The sequence below is a fragment of the Halichoerus grypus genome, chromosome 15 (assembly GCF_964656455.1).
Source record: "Halichoerus grypus chromosome 15, mHalGry1.hap1.1, whole genome shotgun sequence".
NCBI classification, from domain to species: domain Eukaryota; kingdom Metazoa; phylum Chordata; class Mammalia; order Carnivora; family Phocidae; genus Halichoerus; species Halichoerus grypus.
In genome coordinates, this window is record NC_135726.1 from 56404187 (window position 1) to 56422581 (window position 18395).

The following is an 18395-nucleotide window of genomic DNA, read 5'->3' on the forward strand; positions in this document are numbered from 1 at the left end:
TCTGTTTTGTTTTGTTTTTAATTGATTTGCAAGGGTAGTTCAGCAATTGTCCACTCACTGTAAGAATGCACAGTCTTGGGGTACCTGGGTGGCTTAGTTGGTTAAGCTCTGCCTTAGGCTCAAGTCCTGATCCAGTGGTCCTGGTTTGGAGACCCACATCTGGTTCCCCCCTCGGGGCGTCTGCTTCTCCCTTTCCATCTGGCCCTCCCACCTGTTCATGCTCTCTCGCTCTCTCTCAAATGAATAAATAAACATTCTTAAAAAAAAATACAGTCATTATGGTGCAACAATCTCATGTCCCAGAACCACGCAGTTAAGTCACCTGTGTACAAATCAAAGATCTACATTTCATGATGTGTGTCATAGCAGGAGACAGACACATTTAACTAGGTATGTGCATAAACAAGGGGTTGTTTCGCCGAGGGTGTTGTATTGACAATTACCATGGGAAATGATGTGTTTTAGGAATGCGGTAATTCCATTTATATTGATATGAAAACACTACCTTCATATAGCATTAGTTAAGGAAAGCAATTCAATTGACAGGAAGTATGATATGACAATAGTTATGTACACACTGAACCAAGAGCAAAATATTTTAGTTCCTGTGTGTTATACAATTTCAAATGGAACTGCACATATACTCTAAAATTGCAGAAGGAGGAGGATACGCCTTAAACTGATGAGTTGTTATGTCTAAAGATTAAATTATTACTGACTGGGGGCAATCAATGAGGATTTTTATTTTATTTAAATCTTTTCTAAGTTTGTATTATATAATTTTTATTTTACAATTAAAGTTATGCCTATGTGTAGATGTTTTCTATCTCTACTGTAACCAATTTTCACACATTTAGGAGCTAAAAAAGAAAACTTTGCTGTTTATATCTCTGAATTGCAGTGGGCTTGGCTGGGTTTTCTGTTTAGGGTCCAACAAGGTCAAAATCAAGGTTTCATGAGGGATTGGACTTTCTCTGTAGCCTCTAGCGGGGAATCTACCTCCAGGACTGTTCAGATTGTTGACAGCATCCATCTCCTTCTCCCGGTTGACACATGCCCTCTCCATGGTGACACCTTGTCCATAGTATCCCCGACTCTCGTTGGCTTACAATTTTACCTGTGGTCCTTTACTGTATATTCCATTGAAAAGCTTACAAGCGACTATCCCCTTTCCACCCCTCTGTTCTTTAACCCTTCCTAAGCAATAAGGTTTGTATGCCTTTTACCCAACCTTGCCTTTTAACTCCCTTTTGCCAATTAATTCATCACCCATTATCCCTTTTCTTCCCATGATTTCCTTCACGCTCTTATTTCCTCAACACACATATGCCTCATATCCTAAACATCCCTGCATACACCCACCCCCAACCTTAAAACCTGTAGTGTACTTTAATCCCTCAGTGACATTTAACTCCCTAATGCCCTTCAGCCCTGTTGTGGGTTATGTAATATGCCTCCAATAAATATGCTTAAGTCCTAATCCACAGTACTGTAATTGTAACCTTACTGGGCAATAGGATCTTTGCAGATGTAATCAAGCTAAAATGGGGTCATACTGGATTCGGGTAAACCCGAATTCAATGACTGCTGTCCTAATGAGAAGAAGAAAATTGGACACACACAGAACAGTGTGTGATGATGAAGGCAGAGACAGAGATGCATCTATTAGCTGCAGAAGATCAGGATAGCTGATGGTCCCCAGAACTGAGAAAGAGGAAAGACTCAATTCTTGAGATAAAGTGTGGCCCTACCAATAGCTTGACTTCAGACACTTAAGCACTTCCAGAACTGTGAGACAGAATTTTTTGGGTTGTTTAGCCACCCAGTTGTGCTAATTTGTTACAGCAGCCCTAGGAAACTAACACAGGTCCTGTCCCCTCTTCCCCTGTGGCTCTGTTACCCCAAGCCCCCAGACTCTGTGCACTCCATTTATCCCTGTGCGCCTCATTTTTACCCCACTGTATCACTCCTTGTCTTCTTGCCACGCACCTCGACCTAAAGGGGCAGTGCTCCTTGTTCTTTCAGTGGCACATGTTGTGAGTATGGTCCCTGTGGAGTCTTGCTGTGTTGGAAGGAGTATAAAGAGTGCAAAGAGCCTTTGTTTTCAGGCACCCAGAGTACTATACTTGATCCCATTTTTTCCATATACAAACACGTCATGGAGATACGCTCCCTCATGTGACTAAATGAGATTTTATTAATCCCAGTGTGACCCTGTGAGCTTATGTCGTTGCAAGTATGGTTCATTATGAGTGCGTCTGCATGGGTGTCTGTGAATGTGGGACTGAACGTGTTTGTATGGAAGTGACTGTGTGTGAGTATATGTGATTGTGTATTTGAATGTTTGAGTGTGTAGATGTGGTATCTGTGTGTGTGTGTATAGAATATAAGTTGTCCCCAATTATAGCTCTAATCCACGCTTTGGCAATTGTGGTGGCTTTGGGAAGGAGACGGGGTCAGATGTGGATTTGTTTCCTTGAAATATCAGAGGATCATGTAAGCTTTAGTATTTGTTCAATAATTAAGAAATTAATGCCTATTACAAAATTTAAAAAGTAGGAACCACGTTAACCATTCAGTGCTCTCCATGTAGAAATGACTTCACTGATATTTTTTTAAATGGCAGAATCTGCTTATTAAACTTTCTTCTCCTGGTCCTTTTGTTGTAAGAGGCTCTTCTATAACATTTGTGGTCTTCATGGATATTGTTCTGTTTAGAATTGCTATTACTCCTGGGATCAATATTGTGAGGTTATATTTTCCTACCAAATTTCCTTCATATTTACTCTGCAAACTGATTTTCACTTATGCAAATTAACATAACAGAAATTATTGTCAGAACACTTGGGTGGCTCAGTCAGTTAAGCATCTGCCTTTGGCTCACATCAGGGTCCCAGGGTCCTGGGACTGAGTCCCGCATTGGGCTCCCTGCTCAGCGGGGAGTCTGCTTCTCCCTCTCCCTCTGCCTCTCCTTCATCTGATGCTCACACTCTCTCTCTCTCTCTGACAAATAGATAAATTAAAAAAAAAAAGAAATTATTGTCATTTCATTTTAATTGTTCCATCACTGAGTCTATCAAGTTATTTGTCTGATTGCTTTTCTCTGCTTATGAATTATGCACAACTAAGTGGTCTGAAGATTAGGAAGGAACTGAAATTACACTACAAGAATTTCTCAGGGAAACATAGAATCCAACAAAATACGCAAGCTTGGTGCCCATCCCTCATGTGTCAGACTTTAGCATGGTCTGCTGTCCTCCATATGACAGCATTTTTGCTCTCCAGGGATGTTGAAAGAGAAACACTTTCTATTGAACACTCTTAACAGTCTGGTTGCAGGTGTATGACCTCACAACAGAAACTTGTAATTGGTAGTTAGCAAATGAGAAAAATATTTTAAAAAATATTCTCACCTCCACAAACCACCAACCTCATTATTAAACAGGATCATAAATATATGTATCATATATATATATATATCATTCTAGCCTGTATATATTTTATACATATCATTATATATATTCTATATATCATTTTATATGTATATAAATGAAATGTATATAATGTATATAAATATATATAAATATTTAGAAAATGACATAGATCAGTAGGTCAAAGTGAGCTGTCTACTTTCTTGAATGTTTAATATTTTGAATCAGGCTTACAATGTTATTACAGAGAGAGCTGTATTAAAATAAATTCGAAGAGTGGAGGAAATAATTCTGAAGAGTGGAGGAATATCCTTTATGTATGTTTATCACCTACTCCAAATTTAATGACTACTTCATTATAAAGTTTTTCACCATGCGGGTGAATCTAAAGGTCATAATACCAATATGGTCAATTGATATAATCACTAAATAAAGAAAAATGATTACCTTTTATAGATCCCCAAATTATGCCTTTATCAAAGACTGTGTGTGTATAAACTTTTCATGTACACTGGGTATCTTTAAAAGATCAGCAAGTACATCTTTTTTTTGACCTCCACATTCAGTTCATATATGTCCATTTTCACATGAATTTAAATATACTAAGGTTCCTCCATAACTTCACGTTTCAAATGAATACCATCTCTCTAGGATCCATTGTGCAAGGCTTGAAAGTAGACCCACTATTTCTCCGCTGCCCCAAACTGAATTTGCCATCCCGCTGCACCAAAGCCTATTTCACTATTCTGGGCGTCCACAGTTTTCTTCAGTTTCTTGAAGGGCCATCTCATATGTGCCTCCTTATGGATAAAATTGTCCTAAATTCCCATTTGTCACATTGAAATTTACACACTCCAATATTTCTCTATAATCTACAGGTTGTTTTAGGACCTAACATTTCATTAGCACATAGACTCTGAGCTTCTCCACTGTAAACAGTAATCATTCGAGTTATACAAGGACACAATAAATACATAACACTTCCCTTACAATTGCTATTACAGGTTACTTTCAATATATTGGGGCAGGGCTCAGTCTGTCTTGGTCACTACTTGCCTGTAATGTGTTGAATAACAGAGGTTAGGACTCGGTGGGAGATGAATGAATAAACATTTTAACATTGTTAAAATCTAGAATTTACATCTCTCTAATTATATTAAGGGATTTGTATTCCTTATCCAGTCCCAGCAGAGCCCAGATAGACTGGAGTCATGACTCATGAGAAGAAAGGGGCAGACAGTTGGGAAACATGCAGCAAATAGTGCAGAGATGTTCACCATCAACCAATTGGGGTTATTATTATACACACCTGGAAGATGGAGGCGAGGGTGTTCAATGATAGAAAAGTGCTCAGCACAACGAGGATGTTCTGGGTAACTGTGGTCTCCTCGGAGGATCTGGGGAAAACCCAATTTCTATGAATGTGTTGGACCCCTGCCTCTTTTTCCTGGGCAGCCTGAAAAGCAGGGAGCCACTGGCCCAGATCATGAGCCCCAAAGGTAAAACACCAGGGACTAATAGACATTCAGGAATAGTGGCACTGTGATTTCTCCTTGAAATGTAACAGAACAGTATCCAAAATCTTTCGTCTTTGTGATGTGAAAGCTGTTCAATTTGGCAGTCACATATATAGGAAAAATCAAATTTATCAGTGTATATAGCATCCAAAAAGGAACATATAAGACTCCATGTCCTTGGGAGCTTTTACTTTAAATTCTGCCCACCTGGAGTTCCAGGACTGACCCCGATCACCTGAAATACACTCAGGAGGCAGGTGGTGCCGACAGACACACCCCTGCCTACTTTGTGAACATAGAACACAAGTTTGCATCCAAAATCATTAAGAAAACTTTTCAACCCCAAACCTGCCGTTGTCTAGGTGATTCCTTTAGAAAGAATAACCAAGGAGTTGGCTGTGGTCAGGTGTTTGAGAATAAGATCCGTGGACCTACCTGCTCCCAGTGGCAAGAAAAGGAAGGTATAATGGTAAACAAGAGAAAAATTCCTCAGGATTTCAACTATAATAAAAATGATACTCCTATTGTCAAGTGTCTGGAGGCTATTCTGCTGGTTTCCAGATGACTGCTTATTCACCTTTGTTACCAGATTCCTGTTGGAAATATGAGGCAGGAGTTAAATGGAGCAGGTCCGCTGAAAGCCAATAGTTTGCATTTATTACTAGTTCCTACTCAAAGAGTAGATCATTGTCAAAAAAGACTTACAAACCTCAACCACATCAGCCTTGAAAAAATAATTTGTATGCAACACTGATATGAACAATGTACGTGTGTTACTTTCTAAAAATCTTCACGACTCTGTAATATGGGCCCATACATAGTTTTAATTTGCAGAGAAAATTATACGGACACACGATTTTAGCTACTACGTGAAAATGTGCACACTGCTTAGGGGCAGAGTGCTGGGTTGTAACAAAGACGGTACTTTAACCGTGCTATACTAATAAATCATGACAGCTGGGTTTTCAACTAATTTAGATCTCCATTTAGTTTTGTTTCTTATACCTTGACATTTCAAATTAGACAGTATTTTTTAAATTTTGTTTTCACAATGTTCTTAGGTAGAAATATTCTACAGGTCAGTATGAAGTATGAAGAAACATTTGGGTTTTTCATTATGTTACGTGAACTACTGCAGTATAATAGGAAAAGGAATCTGCCCCAAGACCAACTTGGATTTCATGAAGACAGAATGACTTAATTATCAGACAGTACTCATCTGTGTGTACAGGACTGTGTAAGTGAGATGTGAGATCTCACAGTAAGTGAAGAGTATTCACAGTATGAAACAATCAACGTGATACCCTAACTGTGAAACTTCAACTTTTGACACAATATTGGGTAGAAATGAAGTTATTAGTATTATCAGATCACCTATTTCTCCATTCACACCTGAGGAAAATGAAACTATTATCAAAAGAGTGAGATGTGTGAAGTCTTGTGCATGGTAGAAAGTTGGGAAAAATGCATGCTGAGCTTGCGCTTGGTACTAAAATATTTTTTAAAGAAGACAAAATGTCACAAAATGCATTTGAGCCTAACAGCTGCTCTATGAAACACACGATGAGAAGCTTTTTTAAATTTTTTTTAAAGATTTTATTTATTTATTTGACAGAGAGAGACACAGCGAGAGAGGGAACACAAGAGGGGGAGTGGGAGAGGGAGAAGCAGGCTTCCTGCTGAGCAAGGAGCCCGATGTGGGGCTCGATCCCAGGACCCTGGGATCATGACCTGAGCTGAAGGCAGACGCTTAACGACTGAGCCACCCAGGCGCCCCGATGCAAAGCTTTTTAAATACTTTTTCCTCACATCAACAGTCTCTTGATATTCATCAGAAAATGGATGTTAGGGTAGGGACAGTTTCAATGTCTCCCTTACGTGCATCCTAACCCATAGTTAGAGAAAAATATTTCTATTTTTGAAACTTTCACTCAGAGACTGTTCTTTTTACAACTTGAAAACCTTTACTTCTCTTCCTCTGAGGTGTTCTGCCCAATGGGCTTCTTTTCATCGACTTGTTTCCTTATTTTCTTGTTCTACTGAAGGCTGGCTCTCTGAATATTTCTTCCCTTTATCACAGAATCTGTCAGTTCTCACTTCTTTCTCCTCAGGCTTTTTACGTGCCCTGAACAATTCTCACCATGAGGTAATGACCTAAAGGTTTTGAGAAGTTTTGCGTTGGGGGTGGATCAGCTCTGATGCCCAAGATTCCTTTTGGAGTTGGCAGTCAGTTTCTGGATATCAAAGAGGAGGACAGCCTGTCGTGCTTGGTGGATGGACATTGGATACTTGGGCTGCTCCGTGTAGACCGGGATTACAGAAACTGCACATGTAATCCAGATGGGGGTCAATGGCCCCAAAAAAGTGCAAAGTCCTGAAAAATGCAGAGTACTCACTTCTGCCAGAATTTAAGAACCTCATTAGAGGATGAACGAGAGCATTACTGAACACTGAATACCAAACAGAGGTGTTATAGGGAATAGAATAAATCAATCCATAACCTGAAATCAGTTCTTATTAACACTGCCTTTAAAATCATGACAAACTTGGGGCGCCTGGGTGGCTCAGTCATTGGGCGTCTGCCTTCGGCTCAGGTCATGATCCCAGCGTCCTGGGATCGAGCCCCACATCGGGCTCCCTGCTCAGCGGGAAGCCTGCTTCTCCCTTGCCCGCTCCCCCTGCTTGTGCTCCTCTCTCGCTCTCTCGGTCTCTGTCAAAAAAAAAAAAAACTTTAAAAAATAAAAAATTAAAAAAATTAAAAAAATCATGACAAACTTGATTACAGAATTAATTAAAAAAATAGAATCAACCTAGATATCTAAAAACTGTTGGTCTGTGAAATAATCTATACTTCATCTATTGAACTGAAGGCCAATTGTATATCGAGTAATTGTTCTGGGTCATTCATTATAAATGAGAGAAAAATGCTTACAATTCAACTAGGAAACAACCTAGAACTTTGGCTTTGTGAGCAGATGGACAGTTTCAAGTGTGCTTCCAACAGTTGTTACCAATGCAACATTTCTTTTTGGGCAAATATTTCAAATACTTCCAAATGAGAGGTAAGTTATGTACTTTATAATTATATATGCAATATGAATCCCTCTCTATGGAAACATACACTCAGATTTTCCTAGCTGTATAATTTTAAGTCTTTTATAAATATACATACAGATATTGAGTTAAAAGTATGCATGCCATTTTACTTGCATATTTGTTGTATAATGTGATGCAGCTTTTCTCAACATTTATGTGATCTATTTTAGAGATGTTTTATTAGTAGTAAAAATGGAATGAGGATATACCTTAAAATATCCATGTATTTTCTTATTGATCACATAGAAGGCATTTTTAAGTTCCTCCACGTAAAGAATGGGATTTATGTTTCAGACAGATTTGTATCTATTTCTTTTTTTTTATTTGAGAGAGCGCACAAGCAGGGGGAGTGACAGACGGAGAGGGAGAAGAAGGCTCCCTGCTGAGCAGGGAGTCAGACATGGGGCTTGATGCCAGGTTTGGGATCATGACCTGAGCTAAACGCAGGTGCTTAATTGACTGAGCAACCCAGGCGCCCCTATTTATTTCTATGAGTAGTAGAATGTGAGCTGTAATTACTGCTTCAAAGGTGAATGAATTCAAAATTTTTATAGACACTGCACAGGAGCTATTCCCCAAAGTTACACTTATATCCCATTTTATACATAGTGTATGTTTTTCCTCCTGGCCTCACCAACCTCTTTATTACCACTCATTTTAATCTTGTCTATCATGAGGCTAAAAGTGATGTCTCTGTTTATTTGTATTCTACTAGCTGTGAAATTTGAGCAATTCATTATTGAATATTCAAGTTATTCTGTCAATTAACTTCTGTACTTAGAAAAATAAGGTTCAATTACAGAGGTGTTGTCTTTTAATCCTATTTAATAATTAAAATATTTTCTCCTCGGCTAACACGAAATTTTTACTTATGCTACCTATGAAAAATGGATATGCTCTTGATTCCATTGTTAAATGTATACATCCTACCATAATTCTGATTTTGTCTTTTGTGGAAGGTATGAACTAGTGCATACTTGAAAATGCTTTATATTCTTACATTTAGTCAAAATATTCTAAGATGACGTTTAACTCCTTTTAGAAATTATTTGCACTTTCTTCTATTTCAGTTAGTTTGTTATTAGTTATATGCCAGTAAGTCCATACCACTTACTAGACAGTCTATTCTGGAGAACATAGTAATTAGCTGTATATTCCAAAGGTGCTTTTTTCCTAACACTGTCTCCAGACTGTCTTCAAATTCTCCAGCTTCAACATCAGTGCCTCCCTGGGTCTCCAGCCTGCTGGACCTCTTTGCAGATTGCAGACTTGCCAGCTCTCAACCATCGGGTTAGCCAATTCATTAAAGAGATAGAGAAAGAGAGATCTATTTCTGATATGCCTATTATCTATTTCTGTATCTACAGATCTACAGAAATGTAGATAGTGAAATACAAAGAGATTACATAGATATCCATTCTATTGACTTTTTCCTTGGAGAAACCCATAGATTAGCATCTGTACATTTTCTTCATCCAACACCAAAGTGTTGAACATAACTCATACTAATAATTATGTATGTGTAATTTGACAAAACTTCCTGTGTGCTTAAAACACAGAAGTTAAATCATAAATTCCATTTGAAATCTTACACGTGTGTGTTTAAGAGCTGCACTTATATAGTCTTGGTATGTTATACTAGTCTTCTTATGCAGGCATTTCTTATTTAGGGTTCTTTGTAACAGCTTTTGCATAGGATTTCCATAGTGTATAATTCACCCATTTAAAATGTACAAATGGGGCGCCTGGGTGGCTCAGTCGTTAAGCGTCTGCCTTCGGCTCAGGTCATGATCCCAGGGTCCTGGGATCGAGCCCCACATCGGGCTCCCCGCTCGGCAGGAAGCCTGCTTCTCCCTCTCCCACTCCCCCTGCTTGTGTTCCTGCTCTCGCGCTCTCTCTCTCTGTGTCAAATAAATAAAATCTTTAAAAAAAAAAAAAAAAAAAACATAAAAAAAATAAATAAATAAATAAATAAAATGTACAAATGGACCGGATGGGGCACCTGGGTTGCTCAGTTGGTTAAGCTCCTGCCTTTGGCTTAGGTCGATTTCAGGGTCCTGGGATGGAGCCCCATATTGGGCTCCCTGCTCAGCAAGGAGGGTGCTTCCCCCTCTCCCCCTCCCCCCTCCCCCTGCTTGTATTCTGTCAAAATCTTTTTTCAAAATGTGCAAATGTTAGGTTTCTGGTTCACATACAGGTGCAAGCAAACCATAGTCAGTTTTACACTAAATCACCTCTTAAAGAGACTGGATATTCTTTAACTGTCACCATCCCTGTGGCTAGGAAACCACTAATCTGCTTATTTCACTTTTCCTCAGTCTCACTGAGATATAATTAACATGTAACATTATATTAAGATGTATTATGATTTGAAGTATATATTGCAAAACATAGTTATCACCTCAGAGTTACAATTTTTCATGTGATCATTTTTAAGAGCTATTCTCAAATGTATTGTTAATTATATCCAGTACTCATTGTATATACGTACCACATTATCTATTCATCTGACAATGGACAAGGTATTTCCATTATTTTGGTTATTATGAATAATTTCACGTTTATTTTCCACGTATTTGTGTATTTTCTAGTTTTGTACTTGACTTCTAGTTTCATGCCATAGTGGTTGGAAATGGTGCTTGGTATCACTTCTTTCATAAGTTTATTAAGATTTGTTTTGTGGCCTAACATATAATCTATACTGGAGAATGCTCCATGTGCATGTGAGAAGAATGTGTTTTCAGATGTTGTTGGATGCAGTGTTGGAAGTCTGATGTCCCCTTATAAATTTTCTGTCTGGACAAGCTACCCATTACTGAAGGCGCAGTATTGAAGTCCCCTTCTAACGTACTGCTGTGTCTTCCTCTGTTCTTGTCTGCTAATGGTTGTTTTATGTGTTACTTGCTTTTATGTTGGGCGCACAAACAATTATAAAAGTTATATCCGTTTGTTGAATTGACGGCTTTATTACTTTTTATTTTTTTAAGGAAAAGCACATATATTTAATTGAAAAATGTAAATGTAAAAAATACTATAGATCAAACAAAATTAGTTTCTAAAAGTAGGTGACTCCTGGGACGCCTGGGTGGCTCATTCATTAAGCGTCTGCCTTCAGCTCTGCTCATGATCCCAGGATCCTGGGATCAAGGCCCACATCCTACTCTCCGCTCCGTGGAAAGCCTGCTTCTCCCTCCCCCACGCCCCCTGCTGGTGTTCCCTCTCTCGCTGTGTCTCTCTCTGTCAAATAACATCTTTAAAAAATAAAATAAAGTAAAATCTTAATAAAAAAAGTTACTCCTATGCATCCAAATTTTGAAAAAATCAACACAACAATCCAATTGTTTTTTGCTCAGAGAGCAGAAAGCAACTACTCTACATGAATATACAAACCTACAGCTTTAATGTAACACAAATCCTAAGTATATTAGCTTCCTTTCTCCAACATTAAGGGAGTGAATGCTTTATATTTAATAAATGCATATATAATGTATACAACTGTTAGTCAGATGTAAGCTATGCTAGAAACTTTGAATCAACTGGAATGTAAGGGTTTCTTATGGGAAGATGTACATTTCAGAAAGAACTCAGCTTGAACTAAATCCACTATCACAATTATAACAAAGGTGACCCGTACAAAGCCTATCATTTGCAACTATATATAAAGAAAAATTGCCCAGAAATAATATCAGAAATCTTACTGAAGGGCATTATGGTAACCTGCCTGAAAGTACAAGTAATTTATTTAGGGACTTTAAATAGCAGATAACAATGTAAATTAAATAACATGTGAAAAAAATATGCAATGTATAATAGCAAGAGGTTAGACAACTGAATACTGTGGCAAAGATTTATTAGCCTGTACAAGTTAGTTTTGATAAACTATTGGCTACTTGTTAAATTGTCAAGATTTTCACCGCACCCGTATTTTTTTCACACACATCAAAATCTGAAAGCAATAGGTCTTTCTCAAATTGTTGTCCAGTGTTTATTCCCCCAACCCTCAAAACACAGCAATGGGTCGTATAAAAGGTGTTGGTTTTGAGAGTGGTAAGGACTACACAAGTTACATAATCGTACTATTCCTGTCCTTCCAAATCTAAAATGGGGGAAATCCTTTTTGACATTATGCCAAACACCACATAATTAAAAACACTGTACAAAGTGAGCCCTTTATATAATGACCTTTGCCATGGTTTACTACACTCTCTGGCTTAAAGTTTATTTTGACTGATGGAAACATAGCTATCCTGCTTTCTTTTTGATTCCATTTGCATAGAGTATCTTTTTCCACACCTGCACTTTCAGTCTGTGTATTCTTAAAACTTGAAGTGAGTCTCTTGAAGACTATAGTTGGGTCTCATATTTCTTTCGCTTCAGGCAATGTCTTTGGATTAGAGAATATAGTCCCTTTATATTTAAAGCAACTATCAATACAAGTATGGAGTTACAGTTGTCATTCTTTTGTTTCCTAGCTATTTAGAATTATTTGTCCCTTTCTTATTCATTTGCTATCTTTGTGATTTGATGATTTTCTATACAGGAATACTTAGGTTATTTTCTCTTTTATCTTTTGTGTATCTACTACATTTTTTCATTTTGTGATTACCATGAGGCTTAAAGAAGACCTCTTACATAGCAGACTAGTTTAACTTCTTACCAGCTTAATTTTGCGTACTAAAACACTTTCAGGACTCCGGTCATTCTCTAAAAATGTGGGTGCATCTCATTTTATGGAAGAGTTTAGTTATTCTCTGGTATCTATGAGGATTTCTTCATTTCATGATCCTGGGGTCCAGGATTCGAGTCCCACATTGGGCTCCTTGTTCAGCGGGGAGCCTACTTCTCCCTCTCCCTCTGCCTGCCGATCCCCCTGCTTGTGCTGTCAAATAAATAAAATCTTAAAAATAAAATACTGACCAAATGTTTAAAAAATCCCTCTTCTGTATTTTGAAGCACAACAGCATATACATTATCTAACTAACTTTGTATTCCTTTTTTGATGTAATCTCTTAAGAGTGACAGATGTACTGCTTTGTACTGTGAATTCTATGACATTTATTGACATTTGATGTTTAATACGTTTCTACATATTTTTATCTTCAAGTTACTTTTCTTCTCTCAACTCTGATGTTTTCTAAACTGTTAAGAGAAAGTCTTTCCTCATTCATTATGTTTGTACAGTTTGAACCAAGACTGCATTTTGAGATACCCAGTAAGGATTGAATTCCACTTAAAGGCTTGGCCACTTTCTTTACATGTTACAGTTTTGCTCCTGTATGATAAGGATGGATGATGTTGAGCAAGTTATGACTTCAGCTGGAGGTTTGCCACATTCTTTCCATTTGTCGTATGTAGTTATTTCTCCTCAGTATGAACTCTGTGATGCTGAGTAAAAGTTGAGCAATCCGGGGGTGCCTGGGTGGCTCAGTCATTAAGCGTCTGCCTTCGGCTCAGGTCATGATCCCAGGGTCCTGGGATCGAGCCCCACATCGGGCTCCCTGCTCAGCGGGAAGCCTGCTTCTGCCTCTCCCACTCCCCCTGCTTGTGTTCCCTCTCTCACTGTGTCTCTGTCAAATAAATAAAATCTTAAAAAAAAAAAGTTGAGCAATCCAAAAGTTTTATCACGTTCTGTACACTTCTAAGGTTTCTCTCTAGTATGAATTCTGTAATGCTGGAAGCAGCCTGAGCACTATGAAAGGGCTTGCCAAAGTTTTATATTTGTAAAATCACCTCCACTATAAATTCTCTGATAAGGAATGAGGGTTGAGCATTGCTTAAAGGTCTTGCCACATTCTTTATACACGTGTATAGTTACTCTCCAATATGAATTCTCTGATGTGGAGTTAGGGTTCAGCAGTCCTTAAAATTCTCTCTCAGTCTTCAAATTTGTAAGACTTCCTCTAGTATGAATTCTGTGATGTAAAGTCAGGTGTGATTGCTGGATAAAGGCCTTGCCACATTCTTTACATTTGTAAGGTTTCTCTCCAGTATGAATTCTGTGATGTTGCGTAAAGCTTGACTGCTGGATAAACCTCTTGCCACAATACTTACATTTGAAAGGTTTCTCTCCAGTATGAATTCTGTAATGTAGAGTAAGGGCTGAGTGCCAGTTAAAAGCCTTGCCACATTCTTTGCATTTGTAGGGTTTCTCTCCCGTATGGATTCTGCGATGTCGGGTGAGGCCTGACTGGTGGATAAAGGCCCGGCTACACTCTTTGCATTTGTAAGGTTTCTCTCCAGTGTGGATGCTGTCATGCTGCCTCAGGTGCACGTGGTGCTTAAAGGCTTTGCCACATTCTTTGCATTTGTAGGGTTTCTCTGCAGTATGAATTCTGTGATGCTTAATAAGGTTTGACTGCTGCTTAAAGGCCCTGCCGCATTCTTTACACTGGTAAGGTGTCTCTCCAGTATGGATTCTGTGATGCTGAGTGAGGCCTGAAAGGAGCATAAAGGCCTTGCCACATTCTTTACATTTATAAGGTTTCTCTACATGATGAATACTGTGATGTCGATTCAGGTGCGAGAGCTGGATAAAGGCCTTGCCGCATTCTTTACATTGGTAAGGTTTCTCACCGGTATGAATTCTGTGATGTTGAGTGAAGCCCGATTTAAAGCTAAAGGCCTTGCCACATTCATTACATTTGTAAGATTTCTCTCCAGTATGAATTTTGTGATGTGTATTAAGGTGTGATTGCTGGTTAAAGGCTTTGCCACATTCTTTACATTTGTAAGGTTTCTCTCCAGTATGAATTCTATGATGTTGAGTGAAGCTTGAACGATGGATAAAGGCCTTGCCACATTCTTTACATTTATAAGGTTTCTCTCCAGTGTGGATTCTGTGATGTTGAGTAAGTTGTGATTGCTTCCTGAAGGCTTTACCACATTCTTTACATTTATAAGGTTTCTCTCTAGTATGAATTCTGTGATGTTGAATAAGGTTTGCTTCCTGCTTAAAGGCCTTGCCACATTCTTTACACTGGTAACGTTTCTCTTGAGTATGGATTCTGTGATGTTGAATAAAGTTTGACTGAAAGCTAAAGGCCTTGCCACACTCTTTACATTTGTAAGGTTTCTCTCCAGTATGAATTCTGTGATGTACACTTAGGTGTGACTGCTGGATAAAGGACTTGCCACATTCTTTACACTTGTAAGGCTTCTCTCCAGTATGGATTCTATGATGTTGAGTAAGCGTCGAGGGCTTGTTAAAGGCTTTGCCACATTCTTTACATTTGTAAGGTTTCTCTCCAGTGTGGATTCTGTGATGTTGAATAAAGCTTGACTGAAAGCTGAAGTCCTTGCCACATTCTTTACATTTATAAGGTTTCTCTCCAGTGTGGATTCTGTGATGTTGAGTAAGTTGTGATTGCTTCCTGAAGTCCTTGCCACATTCTTTACATTTATAAGGTTTCTCTCTCGTATGAATTCTGTGATGTTGAATAAGGTCTGGTTCCTGCTCAAAGGCCTTGTCACATTCTTCACATTGGTAATGTTTCTCTCGAGTATGGATTCTGTGATGTTTCATAAAGCTTGACTGAAAGCTAAAGGCCTTGCCACATTCTTCACATTTATAAGGTTTCTCTCCAGTATGGATTCTGTGATGTTGAGTAAGCGTTGAGGGCTTGTTGAAGTCCTTGCCACATTCTTTACATTTATAAGGTTTCTCTATAGTATGAATTATGTGATGTTGAGTAAGGGTTGAGCACTGCTTAAAGGCCTTGCCACATTCTTTACTTTTGTAAGGTTTCTCTCCACTACAGATTGTCTTACGTATACATATTACTGATGACTGACTAAACATGTTCCCGGGCTTATCATTGTATCTGTATGGGTTTTTTCCCACATGAACTCTCTGATGATCACCAACACTGGAGCACTGGTTAAAATCTCTTTCACATTCATTAAATTTGTAAGGATTCTCTCTTATATGCATACTGTTGTATAGAAGGTTGGATCTTTGATAAACGACTTCCCCACATTTAATATGTTCAGAATGGTTCTCTTGAAAATGAGTCCTCAGATGTTCATTAACATTTGAGCCTTGATGAAATTTTTTCTCACATTCACTGCCTTGAGCAATTCTGTCCCCATTGACAATGCTCTCGTAATTTTGGAGGATTGAGCCCTTGGTGAAGGACCTCTCAAATGGATCCCATTTAGCAGTTGTTTCTCCATTTTTAAATCTCTGAAGGTTAGAAATATTTGACTGAAAGGTCAATCCAATCCTATTTTCAAAATTGTTCAAATCGTTATTTTCAGCATGGACTAGGTAACTTTCCAGATTTTCCACATTCTCTATCCATAAATATGTACGTTTGAATATTTGATTGGAGATTCTGCTTACAGAAACACCCTGCTTTGCAGAACTAGTGGACTTAAAAAGGAAGGTTTTACAAAATATTTTGTATCTTTCACCATTGTGGGCAGTGAGATTCCTATTATGGGCAGTAGTCTCAATTTGGATATATCCTTTATGATCATTATCCCAGTCTATCATTAAGTGTAACTTTTCAAGGACACTATGTTTATATCGACCCATTGACACATTTTGAAATGAAGCTTCTTTGCACAGCTCTGGCAGGAAGCTCAGGGTGCCATGTGAAGATACAGCTGAAAGATATTGAATAACAGAAAAGTAACGTCATTCCACTTACAACTTTCAGACAAATATACGGATGACGTCTAACATACAACCATAAAATCAATCAGAGAACGTCAGCAAGATGGCTGAGAAGGAATCATCAGGAGTTCATTCCTCCAGGGACACATAAACTTGCAGACAACATACTGACCACATAGTGTAACAGGTAATTCTGTAGTATTGTCAGGGTTAACACCAATCACTCTCCTCTACCTCAAATAATCATGAGAAGTACCATTATGAGCCCAAAATCAGCAGAAGGAAGGAATTTTTTTAAAAAACTTATTTGAGAGAGAGAGAGACGGAGAGAGAGCATGAGCAAGAGGAGGGCCAAAAGGAGAGGGGCAAGCAGATTCTTCGCTGAACAGGCAGCCTGACACGGGACTCAATCCTAGGACCCTGAGATCATGACCTGAGCTGAAGTCTTAAGGCTTAAACGACAGCCATCCTGGCGACAGCAAGAAAGGAAATTTAAACATAAAACAGAAATGAAGAAAGTAGGATTTAGCAAAAATAGAAAAATATCAACAATAGGAGGATTTGGTTTTCAGAAAAAAGAAAAAAATCAAAATTGACAGACCTGTAACTAAATCAAGTAAGAATGAAAGAGAAGACCAATTAAAATTGGAAGACATGAAAGCAGACACGGTATCACTGATACCACAGACATAAAAATAATTATAAAAGGAAATGATATATAATTATATGCCAAGTAGATACCAATAAATAGGTATAAATATCAAAACACATATAACCTACCTGGACTCCAACATGAAGAAATACATTTAAAAATCTCCACTGATCTACAACTACTTAGTAGATTGAAAAAGTAATTAAAAAAAAAAAACCTCCAACAGGGGCACCTGGGTGACTCAGTCGTTAAGCATCTACCTTCGGCTCGGGGGGGCCCGGGTCATGATCCCACATCAGGCTCCCTGCTCAGTGAGGAGTCTGCTTCTCCCTCTCCCACTCCCCCTGCTTGTGTTCCCTCTCTCACTGTATCTCTCTCTGTCAAATAAATAAAATCTTTTAAAAACAAAAACAAAAACCTCCAACAAAGAGAAGTCCTGTGCCAGATGAATTCACTGGATAAATCATACAAATATATAATGAGAAAGTACTTGAAATCTCCTCAAACACTTCCAAGGAGTAAAGAGAAGGGAAATGTTGAAAACACTCTCTATGACACCAGCATTACCAGGTTATCAAAGCCAAAGGAGAGATGCTACAAGTAAAGAAGGGTACAAATTACTACCTGTTCTTGCAAAGTCAACAATAAAATAAAGCCAACTGAATCAAAAGCACACTTTACCATTTTACAACACAATCAAGTAAGAATTCTTCCTGGAATTCAAGGCTGTTTCAACATACGGAATACCGTCAATTTGAGACTGCACTTTAATAGAATGAGTATCAAAAATGGCATGATCAGGAACACCTGGGTGGCTCAGTTGGTTAAGCGTCTGACTCTTGATTTCAGCTCACGTCATTATCTCGGGATCATGGGATCGAGCCCTGTACCCGGCTCCCCTCTCTACATGAATGTGTCTGTACCTCTCCCTTCTGCCCCTCACCCTGCTTGTGCTCTGTCTCTCACAAATAATTAAATAAAATAAAAATAAAAATAAAACATGGAGAAACATAAACCCATAGAGAATCGTCTCCCAACAGTATCCACCGCTCAGTTTGACCCCGGCCTGGCTCCTGCCTAAT

General features: G+C 38.5%; 2 protein-coding genes across 7 annotated transcripts in view; both read right to left on the reverse strand.

Annotated features, from left to right (window-relative positions):
* LOC118548101 (KRAB domain-containing protein 5-like) overlaps positions 1-18395 on the reverse strand; it is a 55753-nt gene that overhangs the window by 16216 nt on the left and 21142 nt on the right. For 2 of the 6 annotated variants that reach the window (XM_036111860.2, XM_078063434.1), the window contains exon 5: positions 3649-5541. The exons of the other annotated variants lie outside the window; for them this stretch is intronic. In XM_036111860.2, coding sequence (XP_035967753.2) covers positions 5531-5541 — 11 coding nt within the window. In that variant the 3' untranslated portion in view covers positions 3649-5530. Of the gene's footprint in view, positions 1-3648; positions 5542-18395 lie in introns of those variants that run through there. 6 annotated transcript variants of the gene reach the window in all.
* On the reverse strand, positions 11878-16648 carry LOC144380288 (uncharacterized). The gene has a single exon (XM_078063414.1). It carries the CDS (start codon positions 16578-16580, stop codon positions 13905-13907), a length of 2676 nt encoding a protein of 891 aa, XP_077919540.1. The 5' UTR covers positions 16581-16648; the 3' UTR covers positions 11878-13904.

Excerpts from the sequence above, each read along its gene's own strand:
- LOC144380288 (XM_078063414.1), bottom strand. The coding sequence starts at position 16,580 with ATGGGTCGATATAAACATAGTGTCCTTGAAAAGTTACACTTAATGATA.